The sequence below is a fragment of the Chiloscyllium punctatum genome, chromosome 3 (genome assembly GCF_047496795.1).
Source record: "Chiloscyllium punctatum isolate Juve2018m chromosome 3, sChiPun1.3, whole genome shotgun sequence".
In the NCBI taxonomy this organism is placed as follows: domain Eukaryota; kingdom Metazoa; phylum Chordata; class Chondrichthyes; order Orectolobiformes; family Hemiscylliidae; genus Chiloscyllium; species Chiloscyllium punctatum.
The window spans coordinates 36733415-36751460 of NC_092741.1; the positions used below are offsets into that span (position 1 = coordinate 36733415).

Consider the following 18046-nt stretch of genomic DNA (forward strand, 5'->3'; position numbering starts at 1 on the left):
CAGGGACCCGTTCACTTTAACCAGACACTCTGCGGCGGCGTACAAAAATCTGATCCGGACGAGAAACTGCGTCCCGAACCCGAATGCCCGGAGAGCCCTGAGCAGGTACTTGTGTTCGATCCTGTCGAATGCTTTCTCCTGGTCGAGAGACAGTGCTCGGTAGACCAGCCCGTCGACAGAAATGGATCAGGTCCAGGACCAGGTGGATGTTATCGTGTATCCTCCGGCCTGGGACTGGTATAGGACTGGTAAGATTCTGTTGTAATCTGAGGTAACCCTCTTCGCTGTCCACTACACCTCCAATTTTGGTTTCATCTGCAAACTTACCGACTGTACATCTTATGCTCTCATCCAAATCATTTATGTAAATGACAAAAAGTAGAGGACTCAGCACTGATCCTTGTGGCACTCCACTGGTCACAGGCCTCGAGTCTAGTTGGGTGGTTTGTACAAGAGATGCAGTTGACCTTCATGAATGTTGTTGGAGCAGCAGTTAAATGGACAGTATTCCATTAAATGCCTGACTTATGTCTTGTAAATGGTCCAAAGGATTTTTGAAATCAAGAGGTGAACTAGTTACTGCAGTTTGTGACCTAATTTAGCCACTGTACTTATAAGACCTTCATTCTTAGTCATTGGGTCCCTGGCCCCCTAAAAAAAGGACACAGTATAAATGGATTCTGTGATGGTAATGTCATTAAATGTTAAAGGCAGATTTCGTTTTTTGTCAGCATTTGTGTGACAGGAATGACGAACCTGAATATTGTCTGTGTGTTGCTGCGTGCAGACATGGACTGCTGCCTCATGAGTACTTCTAAGTGAAACACAGTGCAATCATCAGCAAACATCCCACTCTGACTTTATGATGGAAGACATGCCATTGATGCAACTGAAGATTAATTGAACCTAGAACTCTAATGTAAAGAATTCCAGCAGAAATGTCATGGTGCTGTTTTGACTGGGCTGCCACAAACATCATCATTTTCTGGTGTGCCAAGTATGATTTCTGATAGCAGAGGCTTTCCCATGTATTCAATTATTTTAAATTTTGCCTTAATGTAACACTTGATTGTTTGAAAGCTCCTGCAGAACTTTTAACTTAATTTTACATAGCATTTTCTTTCTTTTTCCAGATAAACTGCAGCACAACACCACTGGATTTTTACAACTACATGTATAGTCAAGAGATTGGTATAAAATCAGCTGCCCTCTATCTTGCATGGGCAAATGCGCTTGAAATGAAAGGCAACTTTCAGATAGCTGATAGCATCTTTCAGAAAGGCATTCAACATTCTGCAGAACCAGTGGATATGTTAATACATCACTATGGGTAAGGCAGACCTGGGTGGTGGAGCTGAGAAAGATAAACCTAGGGTTTTGTATTTAAAGAACTATCTCACTTTTGTGATCTGGGTTGGAAACAAATTGTTGATTATTTCTTTTGAAGACAAAAACAGGTTAAATTTTTCTTTCTTTTGAAGATCTGAAATAAAATGCATTTGGCAAAATTTACATTTCTTATGAAATGAAAATTAGAAGAGATGCAGGTAACTTAGGTGATTTAAGTTAACTTTTTAAGTGTGTTTGTTTGTTTATAGAACATAGAACATTTCAGTGCAGTACAGGCCCTTCGGCCCTCAATGTTGTGCCGATCCATGAAACCATTCTGAAGCCCATCTAAACTACACTATTCCATTTTCATCCATATGTCTATCCAATGACCATTTAAATGCCCTTAAAGTTGGCAAGTCTACCGCTACTACTACTGAAGACTGGCTGTTGCACGCCCCTACTACTCTGAGTAAAGAAACTACCTCTGACATCTGTTCTAGAGCTTATCAGTTTCAAAATAGAATGTATTAAAGAAAATCAAAGTCTGGGATCCAATTAATTGATAGAAATATGCTGATGTCTTAGCTGTTTTTCTGTTTCTACCAGGGAAAATAGTGCTTGAGAAAGAGATATAATAATAATATTTAAAAATAGCAAAACAAAAAGGTTTACCTTGGACCTGAACCATGCTAACTTTGACCTGTCTGTTCTTGAATGAAAAGTAATTCTATTTGCTTTGAACTAACATCTTTTAAATTGGATGGAACTTCGCTTCAAAACACACGTTACAAGCAAATTCATCCCTAAAGTCTCAAAACTGCTAGAAAAATTCAATCACACGGTGAATGTTCTGAAGAGCCACCACCATAAGTAAATGGGCAGAACATGAGAGGAACTGCTCATTCAACCACCCTAGTTTTCTCTTGAATGTATTACCTAGAGAGCCTATCAATGACATGAGAGGAACAGCCTGAGGTTGGAAGAGCACCAAACAAGGTAAGTAAGAAGGAAGGGAAGGCAAGTGAGTGGTCGAGACATCATGGAAGCCTTTACTGGGAAGCACCATGTGTGCTTGTTGCTTTGTGCCAATTCAGTTTCTTTGGTGCCTAAAAGATCAATGTTTTCCTTGTGTATTGTTGCTTTAAGTATTTTGGACAGTTGGCAATTATTGAAAATATTAATTACTCAGTTTCTGAGGGTTCCAATACTGCATAGTTCAACACAAATACAAAATATTTTGTTACTTTGTAATTACATCATCTAATAAATGAGTTAGTAAGAATGAAATTTTCGGCCCTTAAAACCAAAATGTAGCCCATGAGAAAATCTCAAGAGCTCTTGGATATAAAAAGTGTACCTGTATTTCTTCCCCTTATTGGTGAATATAACCATTTTTAAAAAAAATGCTGTTCCATCTGCTTCCAATTTTAGAAGAAATTAATTCAAAAAGTATATACTTTTATACAACACAGCAAATTTTATTCAATAATTTGCATTAATATAAGTAAATGTTACAAACAACCTTCTAAAGGTGCAAGGAAAACAAAATACCAGAAGCTATTAGAAAGTATCTTTTGATGCTTCGATAAAGTAGTCATTGTTAAGAAGCATCATGACTGTTTAAGTGGAGTAAATGCTTTGTGTAGAAAATTCAAATTGTGGTATTTAGCATTTGACTAAGTATGGCATTGCCAAGGCATAGCAAAAGAGGTGTTAATTAGAATCTGAGGCCATTCTCCATTGTTTGGAGTCGCAGAACCATAGAAATGGTACAGCACAGAAGTGAGCCATATGTCCGATTTGTCCATGTCAACCGAAAGATACCCAGATGCCTTTTCTAATCTCCTCTTTCTGCACACAGCTCATAGCCCTGCAGTTTACAACATGCAAGATGTAGATTCAGGCACTTTTAAGAAGAGTTAAGGGCTTTTGCCCGAAAAGTCGATTTCGAAGCTATTTGGATGCTGCCTGAACTGCTGTGCTCTTCCAGCACCACTAATCCAGAATCTCTGCCTTCATCGCCAACTCAGGCAGTTAATTCCAAACAACCATCATTCTCTGTGTAAAAAAAAAATTATCTTCATGTCTCCTCTAATCCTTTTGCAGGTTCACCCTGTCTGTTCTATCTCTATCCCTCACAATTTTGTATACCTCAATCATGTCATCCTTCTGTTTTCCTTAGAACAGAGAAGACAATACTAACCTCTCCTCTTAACTACAGTTCTCCAGCCCTGGCATCATTTTCGTAAATCTTCTCTGCACTCTCCAGAGCAATTACATCCTCAGATGACCAGAAACTGCATGCAATATTCCAGTTGTGGCCTCACTAGTGTCTTAGACAGTTTCCATCTCCTATCCCTACTTTTGTGTTCCATACTTCTGTCAATGAAAGAGAGCAATCTATGTGCCTTCTTTACTCCCTTATCTACTTGTACTGCTATCTTTAGAGACCTGTTCACTTGCAAGCCATGATCTCATCTACCCCTCTCAGTATATCCCCTTTTACTATTTGACTTTCATAAATGTATTCCCTCACAATTCTAGCATACTAGCACAAGGAATGTGCTTGTTGGAGGTCAGTCATCTCAGCCTCAGGATGCCACTGTTGTAGTTTCTCAGTAGATATTTTCTATTTTCAAATCTTGGGATTTGAACCTAAGTCAATAGACAACAGATAATAGGTGTAGGAGTAGGCCAGGTAAAAACAATGACTGCAGATGCTGAAAACCAAATACTGGATTAGTGGTGCTGGAAGAGCACAGCAATTCAGGCAGCATCCACCGAGCAGCGAAATCGACGTTTCGGGCAAAAGCCCTTCATCAGGAATAAAGGCAGTGAGCCTGAAGCGTGGAGAGATAAGCTGGAGGAGGGTGGGGGTGGGGAGAGAGTAGCATAGAGTACAATGGGTGAGTGGGGGAGGGGATGAAGGTGATAGGTCAAGGAGGAGAGGGTGGAGTGGATAGGTGGAAAAGAAGATAGGCAGGTCGGACAAGTCAAGGAGACAGTGCTGAGCTGGAAGTTTGAAACTAGGATGAGCTGGGGGAAGGGGAAATGAGGAAGCTGTTGAATTCCACATTGATGCCCTGGGGTTGAAGTGTTCCGAGGCGGAAGATGAGGCGTTTTTCCTCCAGCGTCTGGTGGTGAGGGAGCGGCGGTGAAGGAGGCCCAGGACCTCCATGTCCTCGGCAGAGTGGGAGGGGGAGTTGAAATGTTGGGCCACGGGGCAGTTTGGTTGATTGGTGCGGGTGTCTCGGAGATGTTCCATAAAGCGCTCTGCTAGGAGGCGCCCAGTCTCCCCAATGTAGAGGAGACCACATCGGGAGCAACGGATACAGTAAATGATATTAGTGGATGTGCAGGTGAAACTTTGATGGATGTGGAAGGCTCCTTTAGGGCCTTGGATAGAGGTGAGGGAGGAGGTGTGGGCACAGGTTTTACAGTTCCTGCGGTGGCAGGGGAAAGTGCCAGAATGGGAGGGTGGGTTGTAGGGGGGGTGTGGACCTGACCAGGTAGTCACGGAGGGAACGGTCTTTGCGGAAGGCGGAAAAGGGTGGGGAGGGAATATATCCCTGGTGGTGGGGTCTGTTTGGAGGTGGCGGAAATGTCGGCAGATGATTTGGTTTATGCGAAGGTTTGTAGGGTGGATACAAGCCCAGTCGCTTCAGTCTTTCAGTGTAATGTAATTCTGCCATTCCAGGAATTGACCTCATGAACCTACGCTGCACTCCCTCAATAGCCAGAATGTCTTTCCTCAAATTTGGAGACCAGAACTGCACACAGTACTCCAGGTGTGGTCTCACCAGGGCCCTGTACAGCTGCAGAAGAACCTCTTTGCTTCTATACTCAATTCCTCTTGTTATGAAGGCCAGCATGCTATTAGCCTTCTTCACTGCTGTACCTGCATGCTTGCCTTCATTGACTGGTGTACAAGAACACCCAGATCTCTCTGTACTGCCCCTTTACCTAAATTGATTCCATTTAGGTAGTAATCTGCCTGTCTGTTCTTGCCACCAAAGTGGATAACCATACATTTATCCACATTAAACTGCATCTGCCATGCATCTGCCCACTCACCTAACTTGTTTATGTCACCCTGTAATCTCCTAACATCCACATCACATTTCACCCTGCCACCCAGCTTTGTATCATCAGCAAATTTGCTAATGTTATTGCTGATACCATCTTCTATATCATTAACATATATTGTAAAAAGCTGCGGTCCCAGCACGGATCCCTGTGGTACCCCACTGGTCACTGCCTGCCATTCCGAAATGGAGCCGTTTATCACTACCCTTTTTTTCCCAACAGCCAACCAATTTGCAATCCAATCTAGTACTTTGCCCCCAATACCATGCGCCCTAATTTTACTCACTAACCTCCTGTGTGGGACTTTATCAAAAGCTTTTTGAAAGTCCAAGTACACTACATCTACTGGATCTCCCTCGTCCATCTTCAGAGTTACATCCTCAAAATACTCCAGAAGATTAGTCAAGCATGATTTCCCCTTCATAAATCCATGCTGATTCTGTCCTATCCTGTTACTACTATCCAGATGTGCTGTAATTTCATCCTTTATAATAGACTCCAGCATCTTTCCCACCACTGAGGTCAGACTAACTGGTCTGTAATTTCCTGCTTTCTCTCTCCCACCTTTCTTAAAAAGTGGTATAACATTAGCCACCCTCCAATCCTCAGGAACCGACACTAAATCTATCGAACTCTGGAAAATAATCACCAACGCATCCACGATTTCCCCGAGTCATCTCCTTCAGTACCCTGGGATGTAGACCATCAGGCCCCAGAGACTTATCAACCTTCAGACCTAACAGTCTCTCCAACACCAAATCCTGGCAAATATAAATTCCCGTAAGTTCAGGTCCTTCAGCCACTGTTACCTCAGGGAGATTGCTTGTGTCTTCCCCAGTGAACACAGATCTGAAGTACCCATTTAATTCTTCTGCCATCTCTTTGTTCCCAGTAATATATTCCCCTGTTTCTGTCTTCAAGGGCTCAATTTTAGTCCTAACCATTTTTTTGCCTTGCACATACGTAAAAAAGCTTTTACTATCCTCCTTTATATTATTGGCCAGTTTACCTTCGTACCTCATTTTTCCTCTGCATATTTCCTTCTTAGTAATCCTCTGTTGCTCTTTAAAAGTTTCCCAGTCCTCAGTTTTCCCACTTATCCTTGCTATGTTATACTTTTTCTCTTTTAACTTTATATGTTTCTTAACTTCCCTCGTCAGCCATGGCCGCCCATGCCTCCTCCTGGGATCTTTCTTCCTTTTAGGAATGAACTGATCCTGCAACTTCTGCATTATACACAGAAATATCCGCCATTGTTCCTCCACGGTCATCCCTGCTAAGGTATTGCACCATTGAACTTTGGCCAGCTCCTCCCTCATAGCTCCATAGTTCCCTTTATTCAACAGAAATATTGTCACTTCCGACTATACCCTCTCCCTCTCAAATTGCAGATTGAAGCTTAATGTATTATGGTCACTACTTCCCAATGGCTCCTTCACTTCGAGGTCTTTGACCAATTCTGGTTCGTTACACAATACCAAATCCAGAATTGCCTTCTCCCTGGTCAGCTCCAGCACCAGCTGCTCTAAGAATCCATCTCTGAGGCACTCCACAAAGTCTTCTCGTGCAGAGGTAGGGACTCAACCTCTGCAAGAGTCCCATTTGTCAGGTAGTGTCATCAACCCAACCATCTTCAGCTACTTCATCAATGACTGACGTGCAATCAAAGAAGATCCTCAGAGTTCAGCATCATTCACAACATCTCAGAAATTGAAGTAGTCCTTGTCCAAATGTAGGTAAAAACAATGACTGCAGATGCTGGAAACCAGATTTTGGATTAGTGGTGCTGGAAGAGCACAGCAGTTCAGGCAGCATCCGAGGAGCAGCAAAATCGACGTTTCGGGCAAAAGCCCTTTTATTCCTGATGAAAGGCTTTTGCCCGAAACATCGATTTTGCTGCTCCTTGTCCAAATGTAGTAAGACCTGATCAGGTTTGGGCTCGCAAGTGGCAAGTGCGAGGCTATGACCATCTCCAGCAAGAGAGAGTCTAACTATTGCTCCTTAATTTTCAATAGTGTTTCCATTGCTGAGATCCCCACCATCAACATCTTAAAGAAATATCATTGACCAGAATTCGAACCACACCATTTAAATACTGTGGCTATTAACAGCAAGTTAGAGGCTAGGAATTCTGCAATGAGTAACTTGGGTCCTATCTCCCTAATGTCTATTCATAATTTTTTAAAGCATGAGTCAGTAGTGTGATGGAATGCCTTCTACTTGCCTGAATGAGTGCCACTCCAACAATATTCAATAAGCTTGACACTATCCATGATAAAACGGTCTGTTTTGATTGGCAGCCCCATCCACTACCTTCAACTTTCACTCCGTTTGTAACTAACACACAGTGATAGCAGTGTGTACTAACTAGAAGATATACTACAATAACTCACAAGGTTCCTGCAACATCACCTTCCTAACCTGTGTTCTCCACCGATAAGGACAAGGGCAACAGATGGATGGGATTAGGACCTATATCACTCATTGTTCCTTCACTTTTACTGGGTCACAATCCTGAAACTCCCTACCTAAAAATACAATGGGTGTCCCAACATCCCCAAAACTGCAGCAGTTTGAGAAAGCAGCTCACCACCACCAAGTGGGCAGTTAGGGATGGGCAATAAATGTAGGCCTGGCCAGTGACACTTGGACACCATGAATGAAGAATGTAATGTTCAAGAATGTAATGTTCAAGAAAAAGTAATCACTGTTTATATAACATTTTGAAGTCTGAACGTGTGTATAAGGTGCCGTTCGTTACCTTTTTTAAATAAAATCTCCTGATGTGCCAGATACTGCAAAGATAATCTTATGTAAGTTTGTTACATAACTAACAATTTGATGTTTATATATCACTACTAATATAATTTTAAAAATCTTGTTTGCTATATATTTTGTTTTGTTTTATTGTGAGTCAGACAATTGGTCATATGCTATTTTTAATAGATGTTTTAGGGATCGTACATCTCAGAATCTTCTTCCAGTTAGAACAGAAAATCCCATAAGACCTAAACCTGAACCTCTGGGGAATCAACATAGTATGATGTTTGGATCTCAAAATGGTGAGTTTCAGTTTTAAAATAAAATATTAGTTTTGTTTTGTGCTGTGGTAAATAAATGTAAATAGGTTTGAAATACCTTTTAAAATCACTGATTTGGTCTCAGCTGATGTACAGTATTTAATTCTGACTACTATGGAAGGATGTTTGTATGAGAGATAATGGCCTAATAGTAACTCCACTGGTGTAGTAACTCATGTCCCAGACTATTGTTCCATGGGGGTATGATTTCAAATTTCATCATAATTCCAGATGGTGGAATTTAAGTTCAAAAATTAAACTGAGAATATAAAGCTTGTCTCACTGGTGATAGAGACGCTTATTTCACCTGAAGGAAGTCTCTGGGGCCTGGACATCAAACAAAGACCAGGTCTTGTAGATTAGATTAGATTAGATTAGAATATAGTGTGGAAACAGGCCCTTCGGCCCAACAAGTCCACACCGACCCACCGAAGCGCAACCCACCCATACCCCTACATTTACTCCTTACCTAACACTACTGGCAATTTAGCATGGCCAATTCACCTGACCTGCACATCTTTGGACTGTGGGAGGAAACCGGAGCACCTGGAGGAAACCCACAAGCTTGCGCTTACACAGAAAGGTATTGTGGGAAGGTGGCTAAGCAATGAAGAAGTAGACCAAGATATCAAACTTGCCAAATGGAATATAATGTGGAAAAATGTGAGGTTATGCATTTTGGCATGAAGAATAAACACGCAGAATATCATTTAAATGGAGGAAGATTGCAGAAGGCTACAACACCGCGGGATTTAGGGATCTTAAAATATGAGAGAGCATTCAAGTTCAACAGATAGTGGGGAAAGTAAATGGAATGTTGGCCTTAATTTCAAAGGGACAGAAGTATAACCATGAGGATAGCTTCCAGTAAGATGGTGGTAGAGTAGGGCTGCTGAGCCTGAGCTCATCTGCTTTGTCCGCTCTTCTTTTTCTCTCTCTCTCTCCTCTCTTTCATTTTCTTTTTTTTCTCTTCTATGTTATTTTACCCACCCCTTGATGAGATAATAGCTTGGTCATAGGGTAATGGCAATGACGAGTGGGCCCAACAGTGTGGGCTTATGGCAGTAGCATTTGATGTGAGTTTGTGTTCCTGGTGGCTTCTGTGTTGTTGAGGTGGTGGTAGTTCCAACTCATGGCTGCTGCTGGGGTGACATGTTTGGGTTTCCTGTGGCGTCTGCATTCAGCGCAGATTCATGGAAACGGCAGTGGAGGCGGGTTTGGGCCCGTATGAGACCCGGCAGCATCAGCAACGGTTGCATCGGTGAGGTGGGACCGAAGTGGAGTCAAGGTGGCGGCAGAGTCAAGTTTGGGCCAGTGTGGTACACAGTAGCATTGGTGAGGTCCAGTGAAGACTCATACTGGAAAGGGTGTCTTTGGAGGCAAGATGATGCCGAAGATTAGTGATTTTCGTTCCAGCGGCAGCAGCGCTGTGAAAGGGACTCGTGCCTGGCGAACATGATGTAGCACAGAACATGAAGGACTGTAAAGTTGAACACCTTCTTCTTTATTTCTTAATTTTTCTGCCTTTATATTCTTTGTTTTGGTTTCTTTTTCTGTGTTTTAAGATGGCATAGGAGAATGGTGACATTATACAACACTTTTCACTGTATTTTATAACAAGATACACAACTAAATTAGGGCTTGTCTAAAGTATACAAGGCACTAATCAAACCACAAATGGTATACTGTGAGCAATTTTGGTCCGTTTGTACATTGAAGGCAGCCCAGAGAAGGTTAACTTAGTTGACCACAGATAGGGAGGATTTTCTTATGAGGAGAGTTTGCATAAGTTGGGCTCGTACTTATTGGAATTCAGGAAACATCATTGAAATGTGCAAGATTCCTCGGATGTTTGGAAGGAAAGATGATTTGCCAATCTAAAACCAGAGGGCATTATCTAAAGAAGAAGTCACCCATTGAAGACCAAGATGAAGAGGATTTTTTTTCTTTCAAATGATATTGCATCTGTGAAATTCTTCATTGCAGAGGGCTATGAAGGCTGGGTCATTTAAGTATATTCAAGGCTGAGACGGACAGATTTCAGAGCTGCAGGAAATATTATCTTCAGTGTCTAGGTGAAATATTCTAGCTTTGTGTAGGCATAATGGAAATGTAATAGCTGTGACCTCTCCAGTCTGTGTATTGTGTTTAGGGTGATGGCTTTTTGTGTCTAGAAATGTGGTAATTTTTAAAATATTATGGTAATTTATACATATTGTATTGTACCAATGTGTACAAAATATTGTGGTATCTGGGAAATTAATGCCTTCCTTGTAAGTCATGGCTTTAAGTTTGATGGGGAGTTGATAATGATTGATGATATTGATGAATTATTCTAAATCTACTTCTGAAAGTCCAATTATCCTGAATATCAACAGAAATATGGAAGGGTTGTTATTTGATGGCATCATGCAAAAATGAAAAAATAGCCCCCCCCCCCGCCCCACCACCCCAAAAAAAAGTAGTCCTTGAATCAAAAACTAGTTTGTGTTTTTGCAATCAAGCAGAAGAGCGAAGTTACGGCCACAAAATCCAATCAGCTATGAGCTTATAAAATGGCAGAACAAGATTTTTGGGCTGAAAAGCTTACTTCTGCTCAGATTTCATATGTTGAGATCCTAGTTTTTCTTTTGTTTAGGAGGAATTGTGCAAAGATGACTGAGCATTTGTAACTGTAAAAATCTGCATATTACATTTAAATTAAGTGTTCTACTTGTTTAGGTTTTCCACATGAAACTTTGGAAAATCTTCAGCCTGTTGGTCAAGATTTGTCTGCTTTGAATAAATTAAGTTTGAACGCTGCATCTATGGGTCCAGAGACATTTCCCAGATCTCCGGTAACTATTTTTGATTATGTAAAATTGTAATTTAAGATGGCAATTAAATATGAGCTTGTCATTCGCAATCTATTTGTTCTCAAAATTCTATGATAAATGACTGCATAGCCATATCTCCTGAAAATAGTAGAACATTTGTAGTTTTGTCCCTTCACTGGATTTGTGCTTGGCTATGATGCGGCCTTAGTCAAACAGCTTACTTGTCAAGACTTGTGCATTTTTTTAAAAAAAGTGATTACTTGGATCAGATACCATTGGTTTCCAAGCAAAGAGATAATACTTTCTGAAGATAAGGAGGTAATAAAATTCATAAGCAATGTATTTTTTCTGTGTATTACTAGTGCATGCAACTGCAAATTGCAATTTCAGACTAACTGTTGAAATTTGTACTTGTAAATTTTTTTTTAGGGTTTACATCTGCAGGTATTACAAGACAACATACAAAATAGCTGTGACAGTAAACAAACTGTGTTTGCTCTTTGTGGTACAGAGTCTGATAGTTTGTAAGTAATTGTATTTGAATGGGTGTATAATGATTTTGAATACTTCTACCAAATTTCATTTCTGCCTTTTTTTCTCCTTGGAAAACTGTCCTAATTCTTCAATCTTCATGCATAGAGGTACTCTTGTGAACCCTCACAGATGTCCTCATACCTTCTTCAAATGTGCTGTCCGAAATCTGATGTGATTCTCCAGTTGAGACCAAAGTAATGTTCTCTATGCACATTGTACCTAGCTTGCTTTTATACTCTGTGCCCCTATTGATAAAGCCTAGTATGCTGTAGACTGATCTTTCAACTTGTCTTGCCACTGTCAATGAATTATTTCCCTTTGCTCTTACACTACTTTTAGAATTATATACTTTTGTGTTATTTTGTGTCTTAACATTCTTATAACCAAAATGAAGCACCACACTTCTTTGCATCAAATTTCATCTGATACTTGTTTGCTCATTCACCTGCTGTCCATGTCCTTTTGAAGTGCTACAGTATTCTCCTCACTGTTAGTAATATCTTCATGTTTTGTCATTTGCAAATTTTGAAATCTTGTCCTGTATACACAGTCATAACATAGACCCTTGCAAAATTATGGGGTACCTACACCATATAAACTGCAGTGGTTCAGGAAGGGACTTCACCATCATCTTCTTGAGGGCAGTCAAGAATGGACAATTAATGCTGGCCCAGCAAGTGACGCCAACAACTCATGAATAAATAATTTTTAAAAACCCTGGGAACTCTACTATAAACCTTCCTCTGGTCTGAAAACAGCTACTAACCACTTTTCTATGGTTCCTGTACTCGGCTAATTAACTGGAAAACTCAAACTAAAACATAAAATCTGGGAAATGCTCATAAGGGCTGTAGTGATCTTTGATCTGAATGTTAATTTTGTTTCTCAATCCAGAGAAGCTGCCTTGCCTCCTGAGAATTTCCAATATTTTTGTTTTTCCTTTTATGCCTCGACCCAAATCTAACCTCCGATGAGTCTCAACTTGCTCAGATCAATATCTAGAAAGACAAACACAATTTCTGTAACTACTGCCACAAATTCTACACTTATTTTTACCACCAATTCCCAAGCCAGTAATGATATTTTTTATTACTTAATATTCATAGGCTTAACTGCAAACATATTTATATTGAAAGTTGTTTGTTAGTCATTAACTCACTCTTCCAAATCTCTCCCTCCTTCCCCATCTCCAAATTGAGAAGTGAATCGAGTACAATAAATAACACTTAAATTTAAGGAGGTGGAAGTAGAGAGCTTGAATACTTTTTAAGGCAGAAGTACATAGGTTCTTGATCAGCAATAGAATAGTAAGTGGTTGAGGTTGGGGAGGAATGTGGAGTAATTAGATCAGCCATGTGCTTATTAAATGGCAAAGCAGGCCCAAAGGGCTGAATGACTTACTCCTCTTCCAAATTTGTTTTCTCATTTGAACCATTTTCTCTACTTCACAGAATAAATTGTAATGAACGATATTAGCTCTTATTTTGGAGTACCAACACATTACAGGTTTTTTAAACTAATCATTTTGTATCTAACGTGACATCTTCCATTTAGATCTTTGTGTGATTGTGAATAATTTTCATTTGATTACGTGATATGATTTCAGTAACTATCTCTCACAAGTTTTCTTATTTCTATTAACCATTTAGAATTCCAAAAGCACCTAAGATTGTGAATCAAAATGACAACCAGGGTAAAAATCAGGAAGCAGTTGGTGAAGTTCAGCAAGTCATCATGTATCACAAAGATGTTCTCTTTTCTGGAGATAAAGAAATGTGTTTTGAAGAAATTCGAGCTAAGGATTATTTTGCACGAAGCCAACTCAAAGAAAAGGAGGAATGGAGTATGTTTTTTTTAGTTTTACTTATGACTTTTAGCCATTCACTAGAACTTATTGGAACTGCTGAGAAGCTTTTAGTTTTTGCTTCCTTCTTTGGCAGTGTGGGTTTCTAGCCTTTTATTTATTGCTCATTGCTGTTGCAACATTGTTTGTCAATGGCACCATTGAAGTCAATACTTTATGAAACAAAAATTTAAAATAGTACCTTCCAAGTATTCCATGTTTAAAAAATGGTAGGTTTCTAGGGATATGTAAACCAAAGGACTTGAATTTGTATTGTGATTTTTCACAACCACCAAGGATCCCAGAATACATGACAAATAATGAGACAATTTTGAAGTGTAGTCAGTGCTGTAATACAGGTCATCTTCCTATAATGCATGTTTTGTTAATGCAAATTCGCTGTAACGTGGTTGATGAATTGGGGACACTGTTTCAAAGTGTGAACTTTTAAAACAAATGTTGGCTGTAATATGATTACATCACCAGCACTTTAAGTGCTGTTTCTAAAGCACGATTTTTCTATAACCTAAGGTTGCATAAGAACGTAACCATCACGTTATAGAAAAACTACCCGTATAGGAAATTGTTTACTTGCCAAATGTTCGCAAACCTGACCAAGTGTTAACTGTGGTGTTGACTGAGGGACAAACATTGACCAAGGGAGCATGAATAACTCCCCTGACCATCTTCAAAATAATGCCACGTTATTCATTGATTCAATGAAACAAACTTAACGCATTCATTTAATGAATCCAAATGCATTCATTCATTCAATGCATCAAACTGCACTCAGTCGTTCAATGAAACAAACTGCACGTGTTAATTCAATGAGTAGAACTTCTCTCATTCATTCAATGTCTCAAGCTTAACGCATTCATTCACCTTTAAACTGAGGCCTCTGATTTAACACACAATCCAAAGTATGGCACCTCTGACAATCTCTTCCCTGAAAACATTCAGGACTCTTCAAAAATGGAAACTTAGTTTATTTCAAGTGGAAGTCATTTTAAAGGAACAGCAATTGTTACCTACTTTGCAAGTTATTTTTATTATGATTGAGCTATTACAACTTTATTTCCCTGCTTTTGCTTCATATCTTTTGATGCACTTACCTAACAAAACTGAATTGTCCTTCATCTGTAATTATATTTTTCATTTTCTCAAAATGCCACAGCCTTTTAGTGAGAAACTGTCTGGTTGCTTTATGTTTCCTTATTTCCCTCTAAAGTGGCCTGGCTTGAATTCTCCAAATGCTTCAATCTTGAGATCAACTGCTTTTATATGAATAATGAGTTTTAGCAGATTTTTGGGAAATTCTGGCCATTTTCCTGGCTTGGTATGTAGTTTTACTTTTCTGAAGATAAAGTTTAAATGACTCATCTCCTCAATCTGTTGCAACTGATTAAATTCAGAGTGAAAATGCTCCTTTGCCCTTATAATTGGTCACTATTTTCTAAGAGTGAAATAATCTGCCACTTAGCATTCTAATATGCCCTAATATTTTTTATACAAAATGTAATTGTCTGTTTAAAGATTCAAATGGTAATTTTTATTTTGTTCAAAAAAATTGAAGAGAAGATTTGCACAGCTTCCAAATCTGATGAAATCAGATCACTGGAGCAAAAACTGGAACAACTGAAAGTACAACTGAAGTTAACTCAGGAACGGGAGCAAGAAATACTGCAGGTGAGATCTGTCTGCTTTTAGAAAAGATACCTATTTGAGATTTTGTAAAGCTTTAATACATTGTATATGCATAAAAATAGAGTTCAAAATTACATTTTAAAATTATTTGGTAAAAGATAAACTAATGTTAAAATATTGCTAAATGTACACAATGTTTAGTCACATTTGATCAGTATTACGGAGCAAACCAGGTTTACTTTATTCTTCAAAACTGAATATTTAACACTACATTTTCTCATAACCAAAAGAATGCTTGTCACTGCTTCAGCTGTGCAGTATTGTTGCTTCTACATTGGCAGATGCTCCATTAATTTTCCATCTTTTATTTTAAAAAATGCAACTTACTTCTTCCAAAAATGTTAAGAAGTCATCTGTTGTTGTGGATATGTTTGCTGAGCTGGGAATTTGGTTTGCAGACATTCTGTCCTCCTTCTAGGTGACATCCTCAGTGTTGTGGAGCCTCCTGTCAAACACTGCTGTGCTGTGTTGGTTGGAATTTATTTGGTATTGTTCCCGCTGCTTCCGGTTGCCAGTTCTGAATGTTTGTTGCAGTGGTCAGTATGTTGGATCTAGGTCAATACGTTTATTGGTGGAGTCCATGGATGAGTACTTCCAAGAATTCTCTGGCTGTCCTCTGTTTGATTTGTCCTATTATTGCTGAGTTGTCCCAGTCGAAGTTGTGGTCCTTATTTTCTGTGTGTATAAATACTAAGTAGAAAGTGAGGGCTGCAGAGTTGAAAAGGGTGGTGCTGAAAAAGCACAGTGATCAAGCAGCATTCGAGAAGCAGGAGAATTGACATTTTGAACGGAAGGCCTTCATATGGCAGCATTTAAACCAACAGCCATGCTCGAGACAACAATTCACCAGAACCAAAGACCCAATACCCATCATGTGCAGGACAAACGTGTACAAGATTCCATGCAGAGACTGCACGAAACACTAAACAGGACAAACAGGCAGACAACTAGCAATCCACATTCATGAATATCAACTAGCCTGTAAACGCCACGACTAGCCATCCCTAGTACACACACAGACAACAAGGCCCATACATTTGATTGGGACAACGCAGCATTAATAAGACAAGCCAAATGGGGACAGCCAGAGAATTTCTAGAAACTTGGCACTCATCCACGGATTCCATCAATAAACACATTGACCTAGATGCAATACTCTGATCACTGGACCAGACAACCGGAACCGGCAACCAGAAGCAGCAAGAACAAAATCGAATAAGTTCCAACCACACCATAAAGTAGCGCTTCACAGGAGGCTTCACGTCATTGAGGATGTCACCTAGGAAGGGGATAAAACATCTGCAAATTCCCAGCTCGGCAAACATACCCACAACAACGGCAACCAGCTACCAAGCTATAAACCTTTATGCAAAACTGAAACATGTATGTGCTTACTGCTTTTTAAAAAAATCATATCAGTGAAAGAAAATAACCCATTGCATGCAGTGCCATGAAACTAGCTATAGCATGCAGAAAACCCCTTGGGAAAACAATATTTTAATTACTAGAGCTAACCTTGTCCTATATTTCATATGGTTAAACTATGAAAGATGAAGACTTTGGGAAGTTAGTGGTGATATCTTAGGGACAGTCTATATTACAGCAGAGGAGGTGTTGGATGTATTAGAATATATGAAGATGAATAAACCAGATATATCCAAGAACACTTCAAGAGGCTAGAGAAGAAATTGTGGAGGGCTTGGCTGATATTTTTGCATCGTCATTAGCCGGGGGTGAGGTCCTGGAGGGTAAGGAATGTTGTGCCGTTATTCAAGATGGGCTGCAAAGAAAAGTCTGGGAACTATAGACCAGTAAGCTTAACATCTGTTGGAGGTAACTTATTTGAGAAAATTCTGAGAGATAAGATGTACATGTATTTGGAAAGACAGGGTTTCATTAGGAGTAGTCAGCATGGTTTTGAGTGGGAGATTATGCCTTATAAATTTGTTAAAGTTCTTTGATGAAGTGACCAGGAAGGTTGATGAGGGCAGGGCAGTAAGCGTAGTCTGTATGGATTTCAGTAAGGCTTTTGATAAGGTTCCACGTGGTAGGTTGCTCTGGAAGGTTAGATCACATGGAATCTAGGGCGTGCTGGCAAATTGACTACAAAATTGGCTTGATGGTAGGAAGCAGTGGGTAATAGTGGAAGGATGCTTGTTGGACTGTGGGCCTCTGACTAGTGGAGTGCCTTGAATGGGTGCTGGGCCCATTGCTGTTTGTTATCCATATAAATGATTTGGATGAGAATGTACAAGGCATGATTAGTAGGTTTGATGACACGAAAATAGGCGGTCTCTTGGACAGGGAGGAAACTTATCAGAAATTTTAGCAGGACTTTGATCAGCTGAGGAAGTGGACTGAGAAATGGCAAATGTGATAAGTGTGAGGTCTTGCATTTAGTAAAGTCAAATCAAGGTAGGAAGTTCATGGTGACTGGTAGGGCCTTAAGGAGTGTAGTGGAACAGAAGGATCTTAGAGTTCAGGTTCAGAGTTCTCTGAAAATGGAAGCACAGGTAAACAGGGCAGTGAAGAAGGCTGTTGACACATTTGACCTTCGTCAGTCAGGACGCTGAGTATAGAAGTTGGGAAGTTATGTTGGTGAGGCTGCACTTGGAGTATTGTGTTCAATTTTGGTCACTTTTGCTACAGGA

The 18046-nt window shown here is 39.9% G+C and overlaps 1 protein-coding gene across 1 annotated transcript in view; it reads left to right on the plus strand.

The window, feature by feature from the left end:
- bub1 (BUB1 mitotic checkpoint serine/threonine kinase) overlaps positions 1-18046 on the plus strand; it is a 63868-nt gene that overhangs the window by 12639 nt on the left and 33183 nt on the right. The window contains exons 4-9 of the mRNA XM_072551425.1: positions 1134-1330; positions 8365-8480; positions 11220-11335; positions 11744-11838; positions 13498-13691; positions 15265-15377. Coding sequence (XP_072407526.1) covers positions 1134-1330; positions 8365-8480; positions 11220-11335; positions 11744-11838; positions 13498-13691; positions 15265-15377 — 831 coding nt within the window. The remainder of the gene's footprint in view (positions 1-1133; positions 1331-8364; positions 8481-11219; positions 11336-11743; positions 11839-13497; positions 13692-15264; positions 15378-18046) is intronic.